Source organism: Rhamphochromis sp. 'chilingali' (genome assembly GCF_963969265.1).
Source record: "Rhamphochromis sp. 'chilingali' genome assembly, chromosome: 13".
Taxonomy (NCBI): Eukaryota; Metazoa; Chordata; class Actinopteri; order Cichliformes; family Cichlidae; genus Rhamphochromis; species Rhamphochromis sp. 'chilingali'.
Genome location: NC_137940.1, coordinates 28991833 through 29014199, shown reverse-complemented (window position 1 = coordinate 29014199; position 22367 = coordinate 28991833). Strand labels below are relative to the sequence as shown.

At 38.8% G+C, this 22367-nt stretch overlaps 1 protein-coding gene across 2 annotated transcripts in view; it reads left to right on the top strand.

Annotated features, from left to right (window-relative positions):
- The first annotated feature begins 1178 nt into the window (after positions 1–1178).
- spock1 (SPARC (osteonectin), cwcv and kazal like domains proteoglycan 1) overlaps positions 1179–22367 on the top strand; it is a 116715-nt gene continuing 95526 nt past the window's right edge. Inside the window, exons 1-2 of one of the 2 annotated variants that reach the window (XM_080900596.1) lie at positions 1179–1318; positions 1822–1953. In XM_080900596.1, coding sequence (XP_080756722.1) covers positions 1822–1953 — 132 coding nt within the window. In that variant the 5' untranslated portion in view covers positions 1179–1318. Of the gene's footprint in view, positions 1319–1818; positions 1954–22367 lie in introns of both variants that reach the window. The other variant, XM_080900595.1, reaches the window with a different exon arrangement.

Sequence of the window (22367 nt, the reverse complement as noted above, 5' to 3'; positions counted from 1 at the left end):
GTTTCAGTGTTGGTATTGGTATCAGAACTACTGGTTCTGTATTTACTTTACTTATCAGATTGATACCGATATTTACAGTATTAAACACCACTGAGATGGTGAACTAATTTTGGGGTGGGGTGTGCTATAGTAAACCAATGATATCTCCCCTATATAAGCTGCCTTTATTAGTCAAAAGTATCGGTATTGGTATCGTCAATCCTGTCTCTGTATTTACTTGGTAACAGATCATAACAAAATTTACAGCATGGCACATTGCTACTGGATAACTGCCTTTAAAAATATAGCATATGTAACATATGTAATGATATAACATTTCTTCTAAATTCCACATTTTTAACACTAGTAAGTGAAATACAGGAATCTCCGACTTTATTAGCTTTGGGGGGGGGGGAGGGAGCACCTGAAACACCTAACCCAAACAGACTGTTCGAGAAAGAACTGCAAAATAAAGGAACAGTTTCTCTACTGACTACTGCTTGACAACCTTATTAATCCTCGTAGCAGCCTATTTCGTGAAAACGACTGCAGCATCAGCAAGAGTACACGAATTTGCGGAGATAAAAGATATGTTCTAAACCTTTCATTGGTTTTATCTGCGCCAAAACAGAACAGAACACACAGAGGAGTGTATTTCTGTTACTCACATCAGCATAGGTACAGAACCCGACAGTAACTTTTCACTGAACCAAACACATTCACACAGACACCAGAGGCCTACAAAGCGAGGCACAACAGAGTAGTCGATTAATAATTTACAGATACACTGTCACATACCCGGGAAAATAAAGCCCTGGTTATGCGCCCTATTTATGAAGTGTACTTTCATTTAAAAAGAGGGCCCTGCGTCTGTCCGTCTGTGCGCATCCTCCATAGGAAATGAAGCCGTTGAACGCTCAGACACACATAGCACTGCTCAGTTGTGGCTTATGTAATATAATTGTATTAACTACGGGGACACGAGTTCGAATTCCACAACAAATGCGCGGGACTGACAAGAAATTTGTGTTTGTAATGTACACCCAAACAGCGCTTTGACGTGCCTCCCAAATCCTGCCTGCGCTCTACTGTGAACACAGAAAAAAATCCCCTGATGAAAATCAATGACACGGTTAGTGGGAGAGAGAGAGAGGGAGAGAGAGAGAGAGGAGGCGGTGTCTCCTGACAGAGGAGGAGGAGAAAGCGCCCGGTCCTCTAGTCCTCGCTGCTCGCTTTTGCCGTCAATCCCACAAGCAGTCGGGTTCTACCGGAGTGTGCCCGGGGCTGTGGACTTATTTTACCCCGGGAATCAGAAGTGGACACCAACGAACTATTCCAGGTGGGCAGTTCACTGCGTCGCGTCGCTGGTGTGAATTTGAAAAGAAATCTAAATTTGAAGTGATATTGAGAGAAAGCAGCTGAAAGCCAAGACAAAGGTCCGTGAGGGCAGCAATTGTGTTGACGCCGATAATTGCTTTTTTTTTTTCCTTTTCTGTTTTTTAATTAGCGGATGGGAAGCTCGCGAGCTAATGTTACGCTGTGCCCAATCTGCCGCGGTAACAACTCTCCAGTGTTTATAATCCGATTAGATGGAGCCTCAGCAGTTTGATGAAATGATCACTCTGCACCCCGTGCAGTCTTTCAGTGGGGGTCCGTTTGTTGCTTCATTGTGACATTCTGACCCATGATGCGTCACAGCGTGAGAGTTGTGTGTTCTCTAAAGTGCTCCATCTCACTTCATCTACACTTTGCAGCATCCTCCGCTCCCCATGTGTTTTCTCACTCTTTTCTTACCCCCGCCTCTCTCCTCTCTCTCTTCTCTTCTGTGTTTCCTTTCAGAAGATGTTCTTCTTTCTGCTACCTGTCGTGGCTCTCTTGCTGAGCAGAGAAACGGTGGTCTCCGCTAACAATAATGAGAAATGGCTGGGAACCGTGGCTCAGTATAAGGACAGATCCTGGAACAGATTCAGAGATGTGAGTTGCTCTGAGAAACACAACATCTAGCCAAAAGCGGCGTTTTAATTAGCTTCAATGCGAATCTTTTCATGTGTTTGTGTTTATCTGTTTGGATTTGTGTGTGTGTGAGAGAGAGAGAGCACACTGCACCCTTGATACACCCTGTGAGTACTTGAGCACTTGCCAGCAGGCATAATCCACCTTGTAGAAACTCAGCAGGTTCAAACCCCGGCTGAAAGCCAATCAGACTTATCGACAGACATTGCACTTCTGTACATGACGGGGAAGAATTCTTGCCAGCTTTTGCTTTGATTGATTGAACGATATTGCTACTGAACTGCCTTTTTTCTTCTTCTGGTAATGCTGTCACAAACTCATAGGGTGTCATTCTGTTATATAGGGCTTTCATTAACAATAATTAATCTCAGTTTTCATTGGGATCAGAAGACATGGGCGTGTGCTATGTGATTTTAACATACAAAACACCTTTGCAGTTAATGTTTATTTATTTATTTTTTATCCATAAGCCTTTTCTGTTTAACCTAAAACAATATTAATGTTTAATGCAAACTTTATGTAGCAGCTATTATATGCAGAGGTATGTGTGTTCTTAAGCTGTGCACATAAACGGTGAACCGAAGGGGCATGTTTCCTGAAGGGTAAGGTGAAAATCCTGGATAGTATTTTCATTTCATGGAAGACAAAGCCATAAAAATGTGCAGTCTTTGGTTCGAATCACATCTTCAACACAGACCTGAAAATAAATGTTTGCAGTGTTTTCTGACAGCATGAATTTACCAGCTTTAAAGCTGCTAAAACAGATATTAAAGTGTATCCAATGCACCTTAACTATAACCTGCCGTGTTCCTACTGTATTGGGACTCTGTCTTGATCTTCTATCAACTCTGCATGATCAAACAGTTCTAAAGCGTCCTATTATTGGAAAATGCTTGGCCTCCATCTCTATGTGTGTAACACAGCTGTCTGCTGGGGGAGCCCTAAATGGGTTAAGATACCTCTCAAGCAATCTTTAATAATTTAAGTGAGAATAAATCTGGATACCCAGACGTCTTGATGCATGACACGTGTTCTTCAAATAATTAGGAAAAGCCTGTGCTCTTCTTTAAGTATTTTGAGATGCAAACTCTTCCACCAATGTTTTAGGTTTGGCCTAATGTGAACTAACACACATCACCAGACCAATAGTAACAGCAGTGTTGCCATACTCTTAACATCATGATGCGCTTTTCTGCAATCCCCAGAGATTTCAGCAGACAGAGGGGTAACTTTGGCCTTATTAGAGCTGGCCTTCCCCACATAGTACTGTTACCGTGATGTGAGAGGTGGTCATTGCAGTATACATTCAGTTTGAGCTCTACTACCTGCAGTGTGTGTGTGTGTGTCCACTTTATTCCACTCTCTGGTCTCCTGTGCAAATGAGAGTCATTAACAGGAAACTGTCAGTGGAGAGCTGAGGACAGGAGACGAAAAGGAGGAAAAGGAGGGGAAATGAGGAGCAAATATATAGGGGGGAAAGGCTGCGACATTTACTGTACGTTTAATATTTCAAGCAGTGCAACTAACCAAATGAGGGAGCTGCTGTAGTGTTTACATGTGTCTTTGTGTCCCTGTGTGTGAGTGTACTGTCACACCTATCATGTTGGGAAACCTGCTGGTTGCGATTTGTCCAACTGTGTCTTCTTTCCTTCACAATTTATTCCTAGTGATTTCTCTCCTCCTGTGTCTGGCACCAAACTCTTTAATATCACAGCCAGTAAGAAGACTGCTCTGTATGAATCAGTTTCAAACTATAAAACAACTGTCTAAATTTGATGACTGCGGAAATTGTGATCTTCAGGGACAGTACTAGGGTTGGGCAATAAATCAGATTTTATTTTCAGCTATATGTTTGAGCTTCAATAGGTCCTAGCAACTATGAAAACAAAATAACATAGATGACATTGTGCCACAATCCATTTTGCTATGATGCTCTATTTTTGTCTTGTGTTATAAATGAGCACATCCCTCTTTTTACAGCAGTGGCTTTTACAGCGCCTTTACAGCATAACGTTCCCAGTCAGGCTCAAATGTTTTATCTAGCTTTTATTTTTCTAGTTATTTTATACTGTTACCAGCAACTTTATTAGGTACACGTGTTTAGCTAATATTTCAAATATCTAATCACCCAATTATATTGCAGCAACTCAGTTCATTTAGGGATGTAAGCATTGTTAAGATAACTTTTTGAAGCTCAAACCAAGCATCAAAATGGGGAAGAAAAGTGATTTAAGTGGCTTTGAATGTGACATGGTTGTTGAAGCCAGATGGGTTGGTCTGAGTATTTCAAAAACTGCTAATCTGCTGGGATTTTCCCATGCAAACATTATTAGGGTTCACAGAGAAAGGTCCAAAAAAGAGAAAATATTGAGTGAGAGGTAGTTCTCTGAGCAAAAATGCCTTGTTGATGTTAGAGGCCAGAAGAGCATGGCCAGATGCTTTTAGGCTCATGGGAAGGCAAGAGTACCTCAAATAACCACTCATTACAACCGAGGCATATGCAGAAGACTATGCAGAGTAGTCTGTAGTATTACTGAGCTACAGCAGCAGTCAGCTAAGAACTGGAAACCCAGGCTGCAATTCTTCCGGCCGTACCACCTGGAGTAGGGCTGCTCAATTAATCGAATTTTAATCACGATTACGATCTGGGCTTTCAACGATCATTAAAAATGACTGAGCCGATTATTAGCCCCTCCCTCATTTATCTGCGACACCTTAAAGGCCGGTCCGTGAAAATATTGTCGGGCATAAACCGTCCGTTGCGCAAAAAAGGTTGGAGACCGCTGATTAAGAGGACCCGAGGGAAGCTCGGAAAGCTAAGCAGAAGTTATTTGGAGAGGAGAGTGACTGCTGTTGGTTGAAAAGAGAGGTAAAAAAAACTTCAGTGGTGTTGCACACTATTTTATATTATTTTTTAAAGTCATTATTCAATACATTGTTATTGTTAACCCTTTAAAGCCGGTCAGAGCAGCACGCTCCGTTTTGTGTAACTATTTTTAAATCCCTGTAGAACCTGTAAGCTAGCGCAATAATTTATTTTGCATATGAAACCGGAGGAGTTGTACTTACATCTGATGCCATCAGCTTGTCCTCGGTCACGGTTTTCTTCCACATATAGCTTTGCAAAAATTGCATAAAAAGCGCTTGCAGGAACAAAAACATAATATTCCAGAAACACGCTTTGCCGATCCGATCAGCTGTTCGTAACACTTCCCACAGTGAAACAGACGTCAGCGCGAACTATCGCATGTCTGCCATTTCCTGCCCGAAACCGGAAGTGACGTCATTTTCGCGGAAAATGTAGTTTTTTACTTGTAGGCCTTAAAAGCCTATACTGGTCATGTTTGACTTTTCTGAATAGTTTCTGGGATGCTTAGAACTCGAATTGCACAGCTGGAAATAGTTTATTTTGATGCACCTGCTGTTTTCTTTGCAAATTTGCATCATAGGATTGTTTTTTCGTTTTTCCTGCAGTACATAAAAATTGGTGTATCTCCAAAATAAAACTATGAAGACACTCAAAATAAATTTCCTGTTGTTGTAAACTATTTTTTGCAACTTTTTTGTATTTAAAGTTTTGAGGGATAAACCTCTTAAATTTCTCCAAGTAGAAATATATGTAAAAAACAAAACAAAAACGATTTTCAATTTTTTTGTAGTTTATTGCACTTTTTTGCAATTAATGTAGTTACTATGGACTTAATGCATACATATTATTAAAATATGGGCTATAACAGTTGTATAGCAACTTGAAATGCTCCCACAAATGGCACTACAAGATGTAAAAAAATAATATAAGCTCTGGTGGACTTGGTTCTATGGTAGGTCTTAAAGGGTTAAATAAATATCGTCAAATAATCGAGATCTCAATTTCAGTGAAAATAATCGTGATTATCATTTTTGCCATAATCGAGCAGTCCTAACCTGGAGTATGCCTGATCTCATCTGATCTCGGAAGTTTAATAGGGTCAGTCCTAGTTAGTGCTTGAATGAGAGACTGCCTGGGAATACCAGGTGTTCTAAGCTTGTGGTGGCTCAGGAGGCAGAGCAGTTCAAATACTAATCAGAAGGTTGGTAGTTTAACTGAGTATTGTTGCTGACCATGGTCACCCCTTCATGACCACAGTGCACCACCATCTTCTGATGGCTGCTCAAAGCTCAAATCATCTCAAACTTTACCCAAAATGGCCCCGACAGTCACTAGAACTTTGGGATGTGGTGGAGTGGGAGATTCACATCATGGGCGGACATCTGACAAATCTGCAGCAACTGTGTAATGCCAGAAAGTCAATATGGACCAGAATCTCTGATGAATGCTTCCAGCATCTTGTTGAATCAATTCAAAGACATTTTTTTAAAGTTTGAAAAATTCACATTTTTCCCAAATCAATGAACAATCACGTTGCACAATCTTAATTTCATCAGAGTAATTGTGATTGTGATTAATTTTACCATAACTACTTGGTCCTAGACAACAATTAAGTGATCTAAGGAGACTTAACACTGTGAAAAAATGTTTGGCATAATCATCAGTCTTAAATGATAGTCTTAAATTAAACTGTGTGTCATGTATGTAATTATTTTATTTAAGTCTTTAGTAAGAACAAGGACCCCAGCCATAGCACTGCAATCCCACAGTGTGACTGCTGCTATGAATCATGTTTACAACCCAGGTAATTAAAACACAGATTGATATGATTCCAGTTCACTCCCCCCCCCTTTTCTTCTCAACCATGACTCCATGGTTTCTCCATTTTCCCCTCATGGTTTTTTTAATTTGGGGTGGGGTGGACGCAGTATGTCAACAACATGTTGAATGTTAAGCTGATGATCTGGCGCTGTCTTAATCATCTGACATTCCTCAGAGCTGATATAGTGTGGAAGGAAGATGATGTGCAGATTGTAACATGAAAAAAAACCCCTGCCTGTCCTTGTAGTGAGTAATATAACAAATATTTTACATTATTTAAAAACATAATTATTAAAAACAAAAGATGATTATTCTCTACAGGATGGCACTTGGAAAATTATCATATCACAGTGAAAGCAGATGGTAAGCGAAGTATATAAAGAATAATTACTTTATTGTGAACAGTAGAACCCAACAGTACTGGATTTTGGGGAGTTGATGCTCATACTGAAAATATATTGCTATAATGACCAATATTCTTCTACTGTTCGTCTGACATACACTCTGGTACATTTGCTGCAGTCATTAATGACAGTATTGGAGTCGCTCTGCAGGGAAAACTATGATGATGGTGATGGTGACACCGTTTATAATTTAACCCAAGCACCTTTTCTGTAAAACATCTCTACCAGACAGCATAGCTGCCAATACCAATATATCTCTAATAGGCTGATATCAGCTAACAGATGTATTAGCTGCACTCTGAAAATATATCTCAAGGTTTAATAGCCTTGCTGGAAAAAGTTTAGTGTATAACAATGAGTATCAGCTATAAATTATCCCGATCCTTATATTTTCCAATTTAATTTTATCACCACTTATTAATCTTGTGAACAATTTCTTTTTATAGCAGTACGTCAGTCTCTCTATCAGTTCTTTGCTCTTTCATCAATTCTTATTGAGTGATGAAGTCAACATTTTTCTTCCAAGCTTCTCCATTTCTGTCATTTTCTCCCTCTGTCTGCAGAGCAGCGAATGACCCTGTGCTTCCTCAACCATAGCCCTTCCTATCTCCCCCTTTCTCTTCCCCTGGCCTTACCCATGACTCCTCCTCTCTTCTGTTCTCCTCTGCCTGCCATGTTTCACTCTGCATCCCTGTTGATGAGCCACTTGCTCCTTCTGCATAATGCATGAGTGTCCATTTCTTGGCAGAGCTGGTGCAATAGTTAAATAGTCAATGTCCAGGTGGCTTATCTTAAAAAAAAAAAAAAGGAACACGGGAGCATTTCAAGTTGCTATACAACTGTTATAGCCCATATTTTAATAATATGTATGCATTAAGTCCATAGTAACTACATTAATTGCAAAAAAGTGCAATAAACTACAAAAAAATTGAAAATCGTTTTTGTTTTGTTTTTTACATATATTTCTACTTGGAGAAATTTAAGAGGTTTATCCCTCAAAACTTTAAATACAAAAAAGTTGCAAAAAATAGTTTACAACAACAGGAAATTTATTTTGAGTGTCTTCATAGTTTTATTTTGGAGATACACCAATTTTTATACACTGCAGGAAAAACGAAAATAAATATTATAGTGCAAATTTGCAAAATAACAGCATATGCATCAAAATAAACTATTTCCAGCAGTGCAATATGAGTCCTAAGCATCCCAGAAACGACACAGAAAGTCATAAACTCAAACATAACTTTTTAAAACACAAGTATAGGCTCATAAGGCCCAGATCGTAAAAAAACTACATTTCCGCAAAATGACGTCACTTCCAGTTTCGGGCAGGTCATGCGGTCATGTGATAGTTCGTGCTGATGGACGTAGGAAGTGTTACAAACAGCTGATCGGATCGGCGAAGCGTGTTTCTGGAATATCATGTTTTTGTTGCTGCAAGTGATTTTTATGCAGTTTTTGCAAAGCTATATGTGGAAGGAAACTGTGACCTAGGACAAGCTGATGGCATAAGATGTAAGTACAACTCCTCCGGTTTCATATGCAAAAAAAATTATTGCGCTAGCTTATGTGGTTGCAGAGCTACCGGGATTTAAAAATAGTTACGCAAAATGGAGCGTGCCCGCTCCGATCGGCTGTAAAGGGTTAATCCTTAAATTTGCTAAACCTCCTTTGTTGCACTTTTGCCAAAGGACTTGTTGTTGTTGTTTATGCCAACAGTAGCCTTTTTGAGTTGTCCTGAGGTTGCAATCACCATTTTAATTTTCATAAGCTCTTATGCAAATAAACTATAGCTGCAGAGAATATACACACATTTGTATGCAGCACAGGGTTCAACTGTGTTTCTGTTTCAGACAGGGTCAACTTTGTTGTAAGCCTGCAGCTGCCTTCTGTTGTTGGCTACATCAAAGTATTCTGGTCAGGACAAAAGTGAATATGAGAGGTCCAGCTGGAGCAGTGGTAGAATTAGTAGCAGCAAAAACTGCAAACCTTACTAACCAATCCAAACCTAGTGACAGAGATGATGCCACAGAGCATCAAAGAGCAACCCCGCTGATTTCCTGGAGCGGAGGCACCAATATTCACACTTCCATCACACTGGTGGCACATATTCATCCACTCTATCTCTCCTCAGACGCTTATCTCAAGTGTTGTCAATAGACACATTTTTAGCAGATAATTATGGTCCTTCATTTTTTTCTAAATCATTTGGCTAATTACAGCAGCGTTCACCTTGTTGACCACAATCTTAGATGCCCTCTGCAGGGAATAGAGGTAATAATGTAGGATAATCTATTTATAACATTTCATAAAATAGTGCAATTGGAGATATACAATGCAACTGAAAAGATCCTTTTATAATCAAATTTTATAGAATATTGAAAGCTATCAACAAACAGTGTGTACATTGTTGGGCTGGCTGGTTTGGGTCAGTTCTGCTATTCTGGATTAAGACAGTCTATCACAGGTGGATTTTATTGGTTATTGGTTAGTTTATATTGAAATAAATGTACTCTAAGCATTACAGCTGAAGAGCCTTTTTATATTGTGAGCATGAGCTTAGTTGATCTGAAATGAAACATCAGTGCATGAGCGTAGAGATCCCCAGATGGCAGAATGAGAGATTGTTGAAAGAACTGGAAAAAATAAGGCATTCTGCAGCAAAAACTCAACAGCTGCTTAGTTTACTCATATGTCATCTTCTGCTGATGGGTGACTTGCAAGACCTTATGGCTTATTAGCAGAAAGCATTAAGTTGAGTGCAACAAAAAAATGGTTAGATGGCTGTGTTGACGTCACAGTTTACGTGAGCAAAGACTATCATGGCAAGCATACCTGTGGCATTAGTCATCTCTGACAGCACACCACAGACTTTTCTGCACTGTCACTAGGAAACAAAGACACCAACTGCAACTGTGTTCTCCAAGCAGACTAGAAAATAACATCTGAAAGAACACATGTTCAGAGTGCCTATAGTTGCCTGCATTCATGGCCACAAGTCACTATAGACACTTATAGTGGAAAGTAAAAAAGCCCCTTAGCTTTCAATACAACCCCTGCTAGCATGCTATAGGTAATGTACAACAACTTTTTGACTGACAAAAAGTTCTGGTTATAGATTTAAAAATGCCATCTTGTACAGGAAGTATGTTGACATAGACTTCTTAACTTTTAGACTTGTGGGACAAACCTGGGGAATGCATACTGATCTGAAAATTTGGTTCATGCATGAATATACTTGGAGTTACATCTCAACCGTGTCATCTTCTCTCACCATTTCTTCTGGCTTTTTTTCCTGACAGAATAAAAGCTGTCATTTCTATTCTGGAATCTTTTATACTAAAGAGGTAAAAAGAAAAAAGTTTTCAATTTTCTGAGCCTGTTGTTTGTTTCTTTTCTAAAGGAGGCTTTTTTACTAGCTGTCCACTTCCACTATTTTCATTCCTTTCAGAGTGAGATCCTGTCTACCACCCTGCAGGGTGTGCTGTCAGGTTTACAGAAATCCAATAAGTCGAATTTATGAGGGACATTGGATGTCTGCTGTGTATTACCTCATGTATTTGTGTAAATGCATTCCGTCTTCAGACTGTCTATTCATTAGTCGGTGTATGGAGAGACATGATGAACACCTGTGTATGTGCTTGTGTAGGTGCCCTGTAATTTAAACATAAGAGCCACCTGTCTCAGCTCATTCTCACAATGAGAATTAAATGCCATCCGTATTCTGTTTTCCAAGATGCCAGCATTTTCGGGACTGTCAGTCAAAGATCCCGCCTGTGGCGTAGTTTTGTCTGCAACAGAAGCACCTGAAGAGTTATTATCATTTATTAAATTCACAAATGGTTTGTTTGGTAGCTTGTTTTACATGTTTTGTCCTTTGGCATTTATGGAGGAAAGGATTTTGCTGAGCATGCATTTTTTTTTTTGTTCCACACACTGCTTCACAGTCAACACATTTATACCTGGATGCACCCCTCTGAATCCAAATTAAATGGTATTGGTCGGTGTGTCTGGGTTTGTGCAGGCCTGTATATGCATGTGCTCTGATTGGTCGGTTGCACAGCCAAGGGGGAGGGGTAGGGAGGTTTAGAGAGGTAGCTTAGAAAAGATGAACCCCTGGAGTCACCTTCACCTTCCCCCCCTCTCTCTCTCTGACACACACACACGATCACACACACACACACACACACACACACACACACACACACACACACACACACACACACACACACACACACACACACACACACACACATACATAAATCCTGAGTGTATTCTCCCCAGCAGACATACAGTATTTCTGTCAATTAAGCAAAGACTTGCCTGAACACCTGTCATTCTTTCTTATCTCCCCCTCTGCTCTGCCCTCCATTTCTCTTTCTCCTACTCAGCTGCTTCTATACCTTCTCTTCATGCATTTCATTATCCTCTCTTCTCTCTCTCTCTCCTGGCTCATCCCATTTTCTTTTTTACATTCCACTAATTCTCGATGAAACAGTGCCCTTCAAAATAAACCCCCGCTGTCTCTCATGCTTTCTGCTCCTTTCAACCCATGATTTTTTTTCCATGCTCTACTTCTGTGTGAATATTTTTCACTTTGAGCCATTGATGTCAAATGAGAACATTCTGATTCTAATCTCTGTTCTAAAGGACTGTGGTTGTGTGCATTTCTTTATGTGTTCTAGTACCTCTTCAAACTAAAGTTTCCATGTGTCTGTCTTGCTGATGTTTCTGCCTGTGTGTACTGACACACAAACACATGATCCCATCCACCCCGAGGCTTTTGGTGAGATCAATTATTCAATTCACAGGGCAGGGTAACCTGGATTGGAGCCTTGATCTAATCAATAAGAGTGAAAAATACAGGAACACACAAACACACACACACACCATGCATACATAGTCAGCTGAGGGCAGTTCGGTCACAGGAAAGACAAAGGTCACTGTCCCTTATGACCAGGACACACTGATTGTGAAGTGTGGGTGTGTGCACACATGTGTGTACACTCAATACTGGAGTGTACAACAGAGAGATAGACAAAGCAGGGGAGATAAAGGACTGGCCGTAATTTTGGCTACAGACCAGAGAGGGGAAATAGAAAAAAGAGAGAGAGATGCTAGGAGAAGAGAGGAAGAGGAGGAGCTTTAATGTGAAGCCTATGAGCACCGGCAGAACAGATGGACAAACATGGAAGGATAGGAGAAATGTGGAATCGATCATCTATGTGTGTGTGTGTGTGTGTGTGTGTGTGTGTGTGTGTGTGTGTGTGTGTGTGTGTGTGTGTGCACGTGTGCGTGTGTTTCAGTCAGCTTTGTTACGGCAGCCCCTCCAAGCTCCATTCTTTCTCTGTGGGGATTGTCTTTCTGTTGGTCTATTTGGTGCAGATATGAAGGTCTCCTGCTAAGCTGTTGATTCTTTTGAAGAGATGCTGTCTGATTAGTCTGCGTCTCTCTAAAGATTTACCTAGACAGACTACTGCTAGACCATGGAAAAAACACAACAAAAAACTGTAATGCCACCAGATCTACATTTAGATCTATTCCTTTAAGCAATATATTAGAAAACTTGCATTTAGAACCCTTGTCCTTGGTACCATTGTAATAGATGAGGTAATAATGAGTTATTACATTGCCACAACCGTTAAATGTGTCTAGTTATATATGCAAAGAGATTGTAGAACTTTTCCACTAAGTGCCAAAAATGTAATGAAATTTCCTTCACAAGCATTAGCTAGCAATATAATCATTTAAAAAAAATCTCACAGGCTAGAGACTGAAATGTGAATTTACCATTCTCTGAATGTTAGGTAAAAGCATTAGCAGTAATTATATCGCTGCATAAACAAACTAATTGAATGCCATCAAACCCTCCCTTAATGCAACAACGTGATGGAATTTGGGTGGATTCCCTCTTCAGTCCTTTTTTTTTCTGAACATTATTTTGAGTGTTACATCTGAAAAATAAAATTTGGGATCATTATCATTAAAAATGGGTCACAATAGTAATTTTAGCAACCACACAAGCATTATTGCCTATTAAAAGAGATTCTTGTATCAGCAGTGGAGCTTTCTCTGCTTTCATTTGCCGCTTCTTCACATATAGTTTTGATTGGCTATTTGATTCACAGTCTTACCAATTCAATAATGCTTTGGGCTATGGGTATTGAGCAGGATTCCATCTAATTAATAATTCAACTAATCATTTGAGCACTACAACAGATTCAATCTACGTTCTAAATCTCTAGTGTTAACATGTGATTACAATGCATGCAGGACGTATGCATACACCTTTGAGCTGTTCCCTCCCCTCCCTTCATTTTCTTTTACCATATTTCATTTTCATTGATTTATGCCATTGTTGTTTGTTTGTTTGTTTTTATATATTAATGGTCGAGTAAAGTATAAATGTCACAGTTGTTCTTGCTGAATCTGTTGCCACTGCCATTGATGAAGCTGTCATCCTCACTGTGCACCTGTTTTTAGAGTGTGATCAGATGTCTTTTCCTCTGGGGTTTTTTTTCTCTCTCTGCATCTCTCCATACGGCAGTGTGTAAAGTGTAAAGTAAAAGTAAAGTGTAAAGTAAAGTGTAAAGTGTGCGTGTTAGTCCCCATAGGGAAAAAGTTCCTCTGCATTTAACCCGTTCACCTAGTGAAGCAGTGGGCAGCCACCAGTGCAGCGCCCGGGGAGCAGTGTGTAGGGACGGCACCTTGCTCAGGGGTACCTCAGGGTAGCCGTTCAGTGGAGTCGAACCCCCGACCTTCCGATCATGGGGCCACCACTCTACCTACTGAGCTATCCCTGTTAATCTGCTTTATATATCTCTGTATTACTGTAGGGTCCTTACCATACAATTTAAAGCACATTGAGGTGACTGTTGTTGTGATTTGGTGCTATATAAATAAAATTGAATTGAATTTTGGTTATTTAATTGGTTATTTAATAGCCTTGGAATAACACACCTTTTCACCTATTAATTTGGTGTCTCTTACTTTGAGTCTAATGCAATAGTATTGTAAGAATGTATAGCTGTGCGAGGGGTGGTGCTAGACTGTATTGTTCTATTAAATACTTAGCATCTCAACATGTTGACAGTGACTGAGCTGAGCAGGTATAATGTTCATCCTCAGGGGTAGTTCAAATCTGCCCACCATAGTTAATACCCTCACTCAGTAGCTGTTGAGCTTTTTCATTCTTAAACCAAAAGTTGACAGTGTAGAACATTCAGGTAACACATAGTTTGCATGATTCATTCCTCTGGAATATTGAAAACTTCAGAACTTTTTCTGGCAGTCAAGTTGTCAAGATTTGTCTGCCTGGCTCTTGACAGACAGAAAAACTTTGAGCAGTTCTGTAGAAGGCGTCAAAAGAAAACATAATATTATAATAATTATGCAGCATGAAATCTATGTGACTGAAAAAAAGCTGCTGGACATCTGAAGAAGTAAGGGTTAATTAGAAGAAATGTGAGCATGAGGCAGAGAAAGATAATACTCACTGTTCAACTGTTTCTCCGTTATAATAATCACTTTTTGTATTGTGCAATTTTTTGCTGCCACACAATGGACCAACATTTTCTTCTCTCCACCGTCATGTAGTGAGGTATATCTTGTGATTTATAAGCCAGCTTCTTGCCATGACTGATTATAAGTGTCTTCCTTTGCTTGTTCCCCGTAATCACAGGGGTTGTTACTAAGATGATGAACGCATCGCTTTTCTCATCGTGATAACTGATGCAGATTATCATACAAACAGCACTCAAATTACACATCAGCCTCTGGAATGAATTGTTTGGCTACATATTGTGTTTTGGTAGCAGTATAATCACTTATTGTAATTCATTAGATTTTATATGCAAGTTGGCTTACCACATTTGAAAAACAAAAATAAGCCTTTCCAAACCTGAGAATCAAAATGTGGAATAAATTGTGAGAAGTCTGTTTCCGTTTTTTTTTCCTCACACCTTCGCAGTTTAGTTTTAGATCAGTGTCAGCATCTCTTCCCCACCTCTTTCACTCTTTCTCTTCTTCTCTCACTCTGATGTTTACAGTCTCTAAAACCATGTCAGATTGAATTGGTCATTATCTCGTTTTTCCCCTGAGGAAAGGGATACAGTTACTGTTTGTGTGTTAGAGCGCGTGTGTGAGTTTGAAAGATGTCTTGTCTCCTTCAATAATTCATCAGGTTTCTGCTATTGCGGCTCATGTGATGCTCGAGGGGGAGGGAGTAAAGGGGAGATACCAAGAGAGGCAGAGAGAGGAAGACGCACCGAGATCTGACAGATTTTATTTTGTGTAGCTGTAATTGATTTTCCATATCCCTTACTGTATCACTTTCTACAGCATGTTTTAAAAACTCATCATTTCCACTCAAGGTTTAGAAAACAGTATCAATTTGGTTTTCCTCCAGAAAGCAAATGTTTATTAAATTAACAGACAATATACTAAATAGAGACTTGAGATAGACTGGTGACCTATCCAGATTGTCCATTTGACAGCTTAGATAGACTTGCATCATTTCATGCTGCTTTTCTATTGATTGGCTTGTATTTGTATCAGAATTGTGGTCTCAGGGCGTGTCTGGTCACAAGAAAACAGATAAGTTTTTACTTTTGATTTATGACTGCTCATTTGGAGCCATGATTTAAGATATCACATTTCTTACACAATGGTAATCCTTTGTCTTGGTTAGCCAAAAATTGCTCGATGTGTGGTTTAAAACCAAGACTGCTTATAAACTTATCAAGTAGAAAAAGTTGAGAAATAAAGAATTCCCCCAAAATGGGCCGTAACAGAAATCATAATAAATTTGCAGTAAAACTATTATGTTATCCCAATTTTTAGATTTGGTTTACTGTAAATAGGTTGCATTTTGTGCACGTTTTTACATGTATTTTTTCCTCAAACGTGTTTCCTTGTTGAACATGTGGTTTTACTACTATCCTTGTTATCTAGCCTAAGCTTAGGCTAGACGTGCTTAATTATGTGACAATGTTGGATTCTATTTTATATTCATATACTGATGAAGTTTAAAAAAATAAAATAAGTCCCTGCAACACTTTCATTTATGATATGCAAACTCTGGGTAAATCAAAGCAATAGCGACAATTCTCTGAATTTTGAGAGGGTTATTATAGCAGATTGCTAAGTGTCTGAGAATGTTTTGATGTTACAGTTTGTTTTATTCTTACAATGTTATGCATGCAGTGATGCAGCTGAGTTTGACCCTTTTGACTCGTAGTGGTCATCTTTCATAAAACTGACACTGCATGCACTGATATGCAAGGACCAGCATACAGAGTAGAGTGTTTTAATCCAATACAGGAAAATTAGGCACATTTTCAGCATGTCCCTATCTCTAAAGGTAGTCTATTAAACATTTACAAACTATTGCATAGTTTGTGGTCACAATTTGGAACCAGAAACCATGTACCTTTATGAGTTTATTAACCTTTACCTCAGTAAGTTAAACTTTCTATTTTGTTTTCTGTATTTGTACTTTAATTACACTCTTCCATGAATATGTTTCCTTAACTGTCACTCAAATAGCACAATACCATCAACAGCACACTTTCCCTCAAGATTAGTGATGGCTGTGGTTCAGGATGTAGAGTTGGAAAGTTAGTGGTTCAAACCCTTGCTTTTGTGAAACTTCCTTGGGCAAGAAATTGAAATGCCAGGTCCCCTTGATCATCTGGATGTTAAGCTATAAGCATTTAGGTGTAGAAAAAGGCACCCTGAATGTATTTGTTAATGAGGCTTATGGTGAAAAAGAGCTTTGAGCACTTAAATTGAGTACAAAAGCACATAATAGTTCAGGCTTTTTCTTCAATAAGACTTTGTTATGTTTCCAAACATTTTTGTATTTAGTGAAACCCAGAAGGCTCTGAAAATAAGATCAAGGTTTAGAAAGACTGCAATTTTGCTTTCCGGAGTCACCAAAGTTATTACAACAGACAAAAAACATCCCATTTTGAAGCTGTGGTCATGCTGTTTTATCCAACAGTTGTAGAGATATTTCACACAAAACCACAAGAGTGGACCTCCTGGTGGCATATGGAGAAAAGTCAGCGGGATTTGTCCTCTGGGGACCGCAGGAGTCCGAAACAATTTCCCACAGCTTGTTGAGATATTGCCTGTCTTGACCAAAGCATAGGGCAAACCAATCTAGAGACGGACATGGCTATTGCCATTTCATACTATAAAGGCATATAGTAGGAAAACTGCTCCTGTACAGGATTCATTCAACTGGAATTCAGGTATTACATTTCAGCAACACAGTCTGCACCATACTCCTGCTGCGAAGTCCTAATAGAGAAGAATCCAGTTTATTGTAAGCCCTGTGTGTTGGTGGGAATCTGTGGTGGTGAGTATTTTCTGCTCTGTGTTGAGGGTCAGAAATGGCAGTTGAAATGGATAAAAACCATATTGAGCACAATAATCAAGATCTGTAACAACTCTTAAAGTTATTCCAGACATTGGAGATACTTCTAGTATGTCACTGCCAACTTTAGACCCATTTTCTGAGGCGTTACACAACCACTCTCCAATCAGATGTCACAGTGTTGTCAGAGTAACAGCTGGGCGGATGTCCTGTTTCAGGCTGACTTTCAAACCCAGAGAGACATGAGTAACCAGATTGAAGCCAGATGGTGTTTTTATGCTGTATGTTATTTAAACTTTTAATGTTGAAGATATTGACATGTGTTTGAAGGAGAAACCGCTCATTTAAAAGTCATTTGGTGAAGTTCAGTTTTTATTATTTTAAACAGTGGAGTCCTTTCATTGTTAGTTGTAGAGTTTGTGCTATTTTTTAATCTAAACCATTATTACATTAGACACTATCAGTAAAGCTACTTATGCATCAAACAGTTAATACTAAGTCTATATTTTCACCTTCTTTTGGCTTTTGATGTGTTTATTGCAAAATCTGCAAAGCAAATTTATGCACATGTTTTGTGATGTGGAATCTGATAAGGTTTGTTTTATTCATAGTTATAATCCATATAAATTACATTACACACTAGAGGATAGCATGTGCTCATACAGGGATTTGTATCACTGATTACACATTAAGCACCATTCAAAACGAAGTGTAAAATTGCTTTACAAGAACAAATGGAACACTACAGTTAATCTGACCAAAATAGATAGTGCATTAGTGCAGTTTTTATTTTGATCAGCTCAGATTGTATACATTTATGTTCTCATTTCTGTATAACGGCATTGGATGAGTAGCATTTTGCCCATCTTTAACCATGCTTTTGGATTTTTTTTCCCGGGATCTGGATGTTCCCACTTAATAAACAGTTGTGTGATGGACTTACCTTTATCATTTCCTTCACTTTGTCACCTTTGTGACACCCCTAATTCTGTATGATAGACTGACTCTGTCATGTTGCATGTGCTAACAACGGCAGTCCCAATGATCGAGCAGTTAGCTGGGGAAAGACATAGGAAGAATAGTGAAGCAAAATGGTCATATGCATTGGCTAAATAAAGGGAGATTGATTATGCATATGTCACACTTTTGATGAGAGAGAGACAGAGTGAGATGGATGTGGGAGTAAAAATGAATACGTTTATGTATATGCGTGTTGGAGGCTGACACAAGAATTGTTTGACAGCTTTAATTAAACTCAGCTGAGTCAGGCGGCTGAGCTGCGACTTCAGTCACAATTTAATGAGCCACACACGCAGCAGCCCACACGGAATAAGGTGCGTTTCTTTAAACCTCCCTCTTTTCTTCTGCCTGTCTTGTGTGTGTTTGTTTACAAAGGGAGTCCCCATTATGTGAAACATAAATTTTTAAGATGAAAACAGGGTTTAGGTTTTGGCAGGTAGTAGTTACGACTAAGGTAAGTCTTAAGAACATGATTGTAAGTCAATAAAGTTCTCTAAAGTCATGAAAAAATGGGAACAGAACTAAGCATGTGTGTGAGTGTGTACATGTATGTGAGCGCACTCCTGTGAAAGCACAAGCCTTTGGCTTATTTCCAGTGACTTCCTCGTGGATTTTCAGTTGGATAGTACGGTGTGCTCAGATGCTGCTGATCAATACGAGGAGCTTCCTTTTTTTCAAACTGACAGAAAAAAAAAATGTTCCTTTCCAGCCAGTTTTGGCAGGCATGGCTTCGCTTTGGATGGGACTTTTTTAATTGCTGCAATTAAGAGATTTGCTTTGCCAAAACCTTTTATTTGCACAGCATTAGAGCCTCACTGACATATTGGTGGTCCAATATTATCAGCTTATGTTGGCTTATCACAGATATGTTGTAACCAGCATGTATGTTAGACCAGCGGTCCCCAACCTTTTTTGTGGCACGGACCGGTTTATGCCCGACAACATTTTCACGGACCGGCCTTTAAGGTGTCGCGGATAAATACAACAAAATAAAACTAGTACCGGTACCGAAAAAAAGAAGATTTATTCATAACACACGTGAAAAGACCCAGGAAAACCGAGTTAACGATAAAAACGATAACAAAATAACGCTGAAAACCGATAAAAACCCTGAAAACCATACATTTCACACCTGAGCCTCAACTCTCGCGGCCCGGTACCAAACGACTCACGGACCGATACCGGTCCGAGGCCCGGGGGTTGGGGACCGCTGTGTTAGACGATTAGAGATGGATCTTATATAGCACTTTTCTACTTTCCCAGTGCCCTCAAACTACTTTATACAACACTATTTCTATGCACAAGTGCTTTCTATTTAACATTCAGAGAGAAACTTGGGGTTAGTAGCTTTCCTAAGGACATTTGGCATGCAGAGTGGAGTAACAAGGGATTGAACCGCCAAACTTCTAGCAGATGACCTGCTTTACCACCTGAGCTACAGCCACCCCTTATTGCTGGCATTGCTAAAAAAAAAAAAAAAAAAAAAAAGCATCAGAGTTTGTCCCTTTTCACGCTGAGATCTGATATCACTAAATGATTCGGCGTAATATTTAAAATGCTGCTCATACTAGATACTACCAGAGCATTCTAGGAGCAATAGTATAGAACAACGTAACTGTAACTGGCACTGTATCAGTTGGTATACTAGGAATTGTTTAAGTTGTTAGCTTGATGTTGTTGTGTATAGCAGCTTCTTGCATGGGATCTTGTTCGCCTATTAATGTATTCTTTTAATTGATATGTTAGAGCCAAGGCAATGTTGCATAGAGCTAATAAAGCCTGTTGCAGCTGCCTATTGAAAGGCGTGTTTTTTTTTTTTTTTTTTTTTTTTTTTTTTTTTTGCCTCTCCCGTTTGGCTCTTTTGCCATCAGAATTGTTGTCTAAAGGCAAAGTAAGATGCCCAACGGATTTACTTTACCAAATTGACCATCCCAGCCTTGCCATAATGGCAAGTATAGAAAGGCGTGTTAATCAAGTGTCACTTAGTGTTACTGGTTAATGCAGGTAGTTGGAAAGAAATTGTTGGACTGTACATAAGTAATTAAGTGCACATACAGACGAACAACCACACACAGAGATATTTGGAACCTAATAGAAGATCCAATCAGGCTGACATGTGGTTTAAGTGCTCTGTTTAATGATCTTAAGTAGATTGTTTTTGAAGTATTCAACAACAGTGTACAATACTTTGATTTGCACTAGTATTAATCTACTCTTGTGTATACATGCAGATACATACACTCAGATGAAAAAGTTTATGACCCTTGCTTTTATGTGTTCTCGCTTTTATTACAGCAACTTTTCATGGTGAGAGCTTTGACATTTAAATGGAAATGGCCAGTATCAACCCACTCTGACTTTCTCTAACTGGCTGCTCAGAAAGAGAGAGTGGGTGAGAATTTCTGTGGCTCACTTCCAGTGAAAGCACTATTTATCATAATGTTTTTACCTGTATTTGTGTGTACTTGTATGTGTGTGGTATGTGTGTGCCATGTGTAGCCAAAGGGCAAGAAGGACACTGCCTGCTTTAGTTGAAATTCTGTCAATCCAACCTCTGTTGTTTCACTTTCTGGATTTCAGAAACTGTATTACTGTTAACTGTTGGATCTCTAGGGAAAACACTTTAAAGAGTTTTAATACTGATCAAAGCTGATACCCTGATTTAATTCAACCAATTAACTGATTCTATTGCTGATTCCCACTAGACTAGGTGATAACTGATTGTCATAATAATAATATTAACAACGAGTCCAAGAATGTGTCATCTGTTCCAGCCTAAACTGTAACTGTTTCTTTGTAATTGGAAAATAATTACACTGTAATACATGTATGCAGTATTACTATAAATGACACAGGATTGTTGGAAAATATTATTTCTACTGTAAATCCTTTTACATGAATAAATAACCAGTCAGTGGCTGATTCATTGTTGACTCAAATTCAAATGTAGATTCTGCCTCAGTTAACCTGAATCAATATGTATTAAGCATTAGTTAATAAGCATTAGTTAATGCACTGTTAATATGTTTATGTGTAAAAATCTTTTTGAACATTATCTGCATTAGTATTTTATTTTATAATTTTTATGTAAAATGTGAATAAATACAGTGAGGGCCCATTATGTGTATGGCTACAGTAAATTATATTTTCACTCACTGTAGTTTTTTTTGTGTGTGTGTGTGTGTGTACATATTTACTTTTTTCAAACTTTTTGTTTAGGTTTAGGCAAAGACATGTATAACATAGTAAATAAATGTATAAAAAATATGTTACATCACTATAATATTATGCTTATTGTCTCTAACCAGCAGTGATACAGTGCATATAATTACATTGACATTTCTTCAAAACTGCACCAGGAGGCAGAAGAAAAAAGATCTGGTTTTAAAGGGCAGAGCTTGTTTATACAAATAAAAACCAATCTGAAAAAAAGAGCTATGGTATATAACACTACCTGACATATCCCTGCATTGCTCTGTATTTAAACCTTTAAAATAGCATGTAGAGGTGGGACTTCCCTGCCACTGTGCTGAACTTTACTTCAGACAATACTCACTGAGCTGTGCAGATCATAATGTACTTGGAGCGTTAACTGAAATTACCGCAGTGCAAAAAAAGAAAGAAAGAAAAGAAAAACAAGATTTCAGAACAACTGAGCCTACACATCTTGGTAGAGCAGCGCAAGTGAGAATACAGCAGATGTTACATGGTGAGATTACTAGCTATTGCTTTATGGGAGAGCATTGTGGTGTTAGGAAATGATTTCATATTTAAGGTCCAATGTTTTCGAACCACCTGAACCTCATCATATAGACAGATTTCATCAGAACATCTGGTGAAATCCATTTTTTTTCTTTTTGTTAGAATTATTAACTACTGA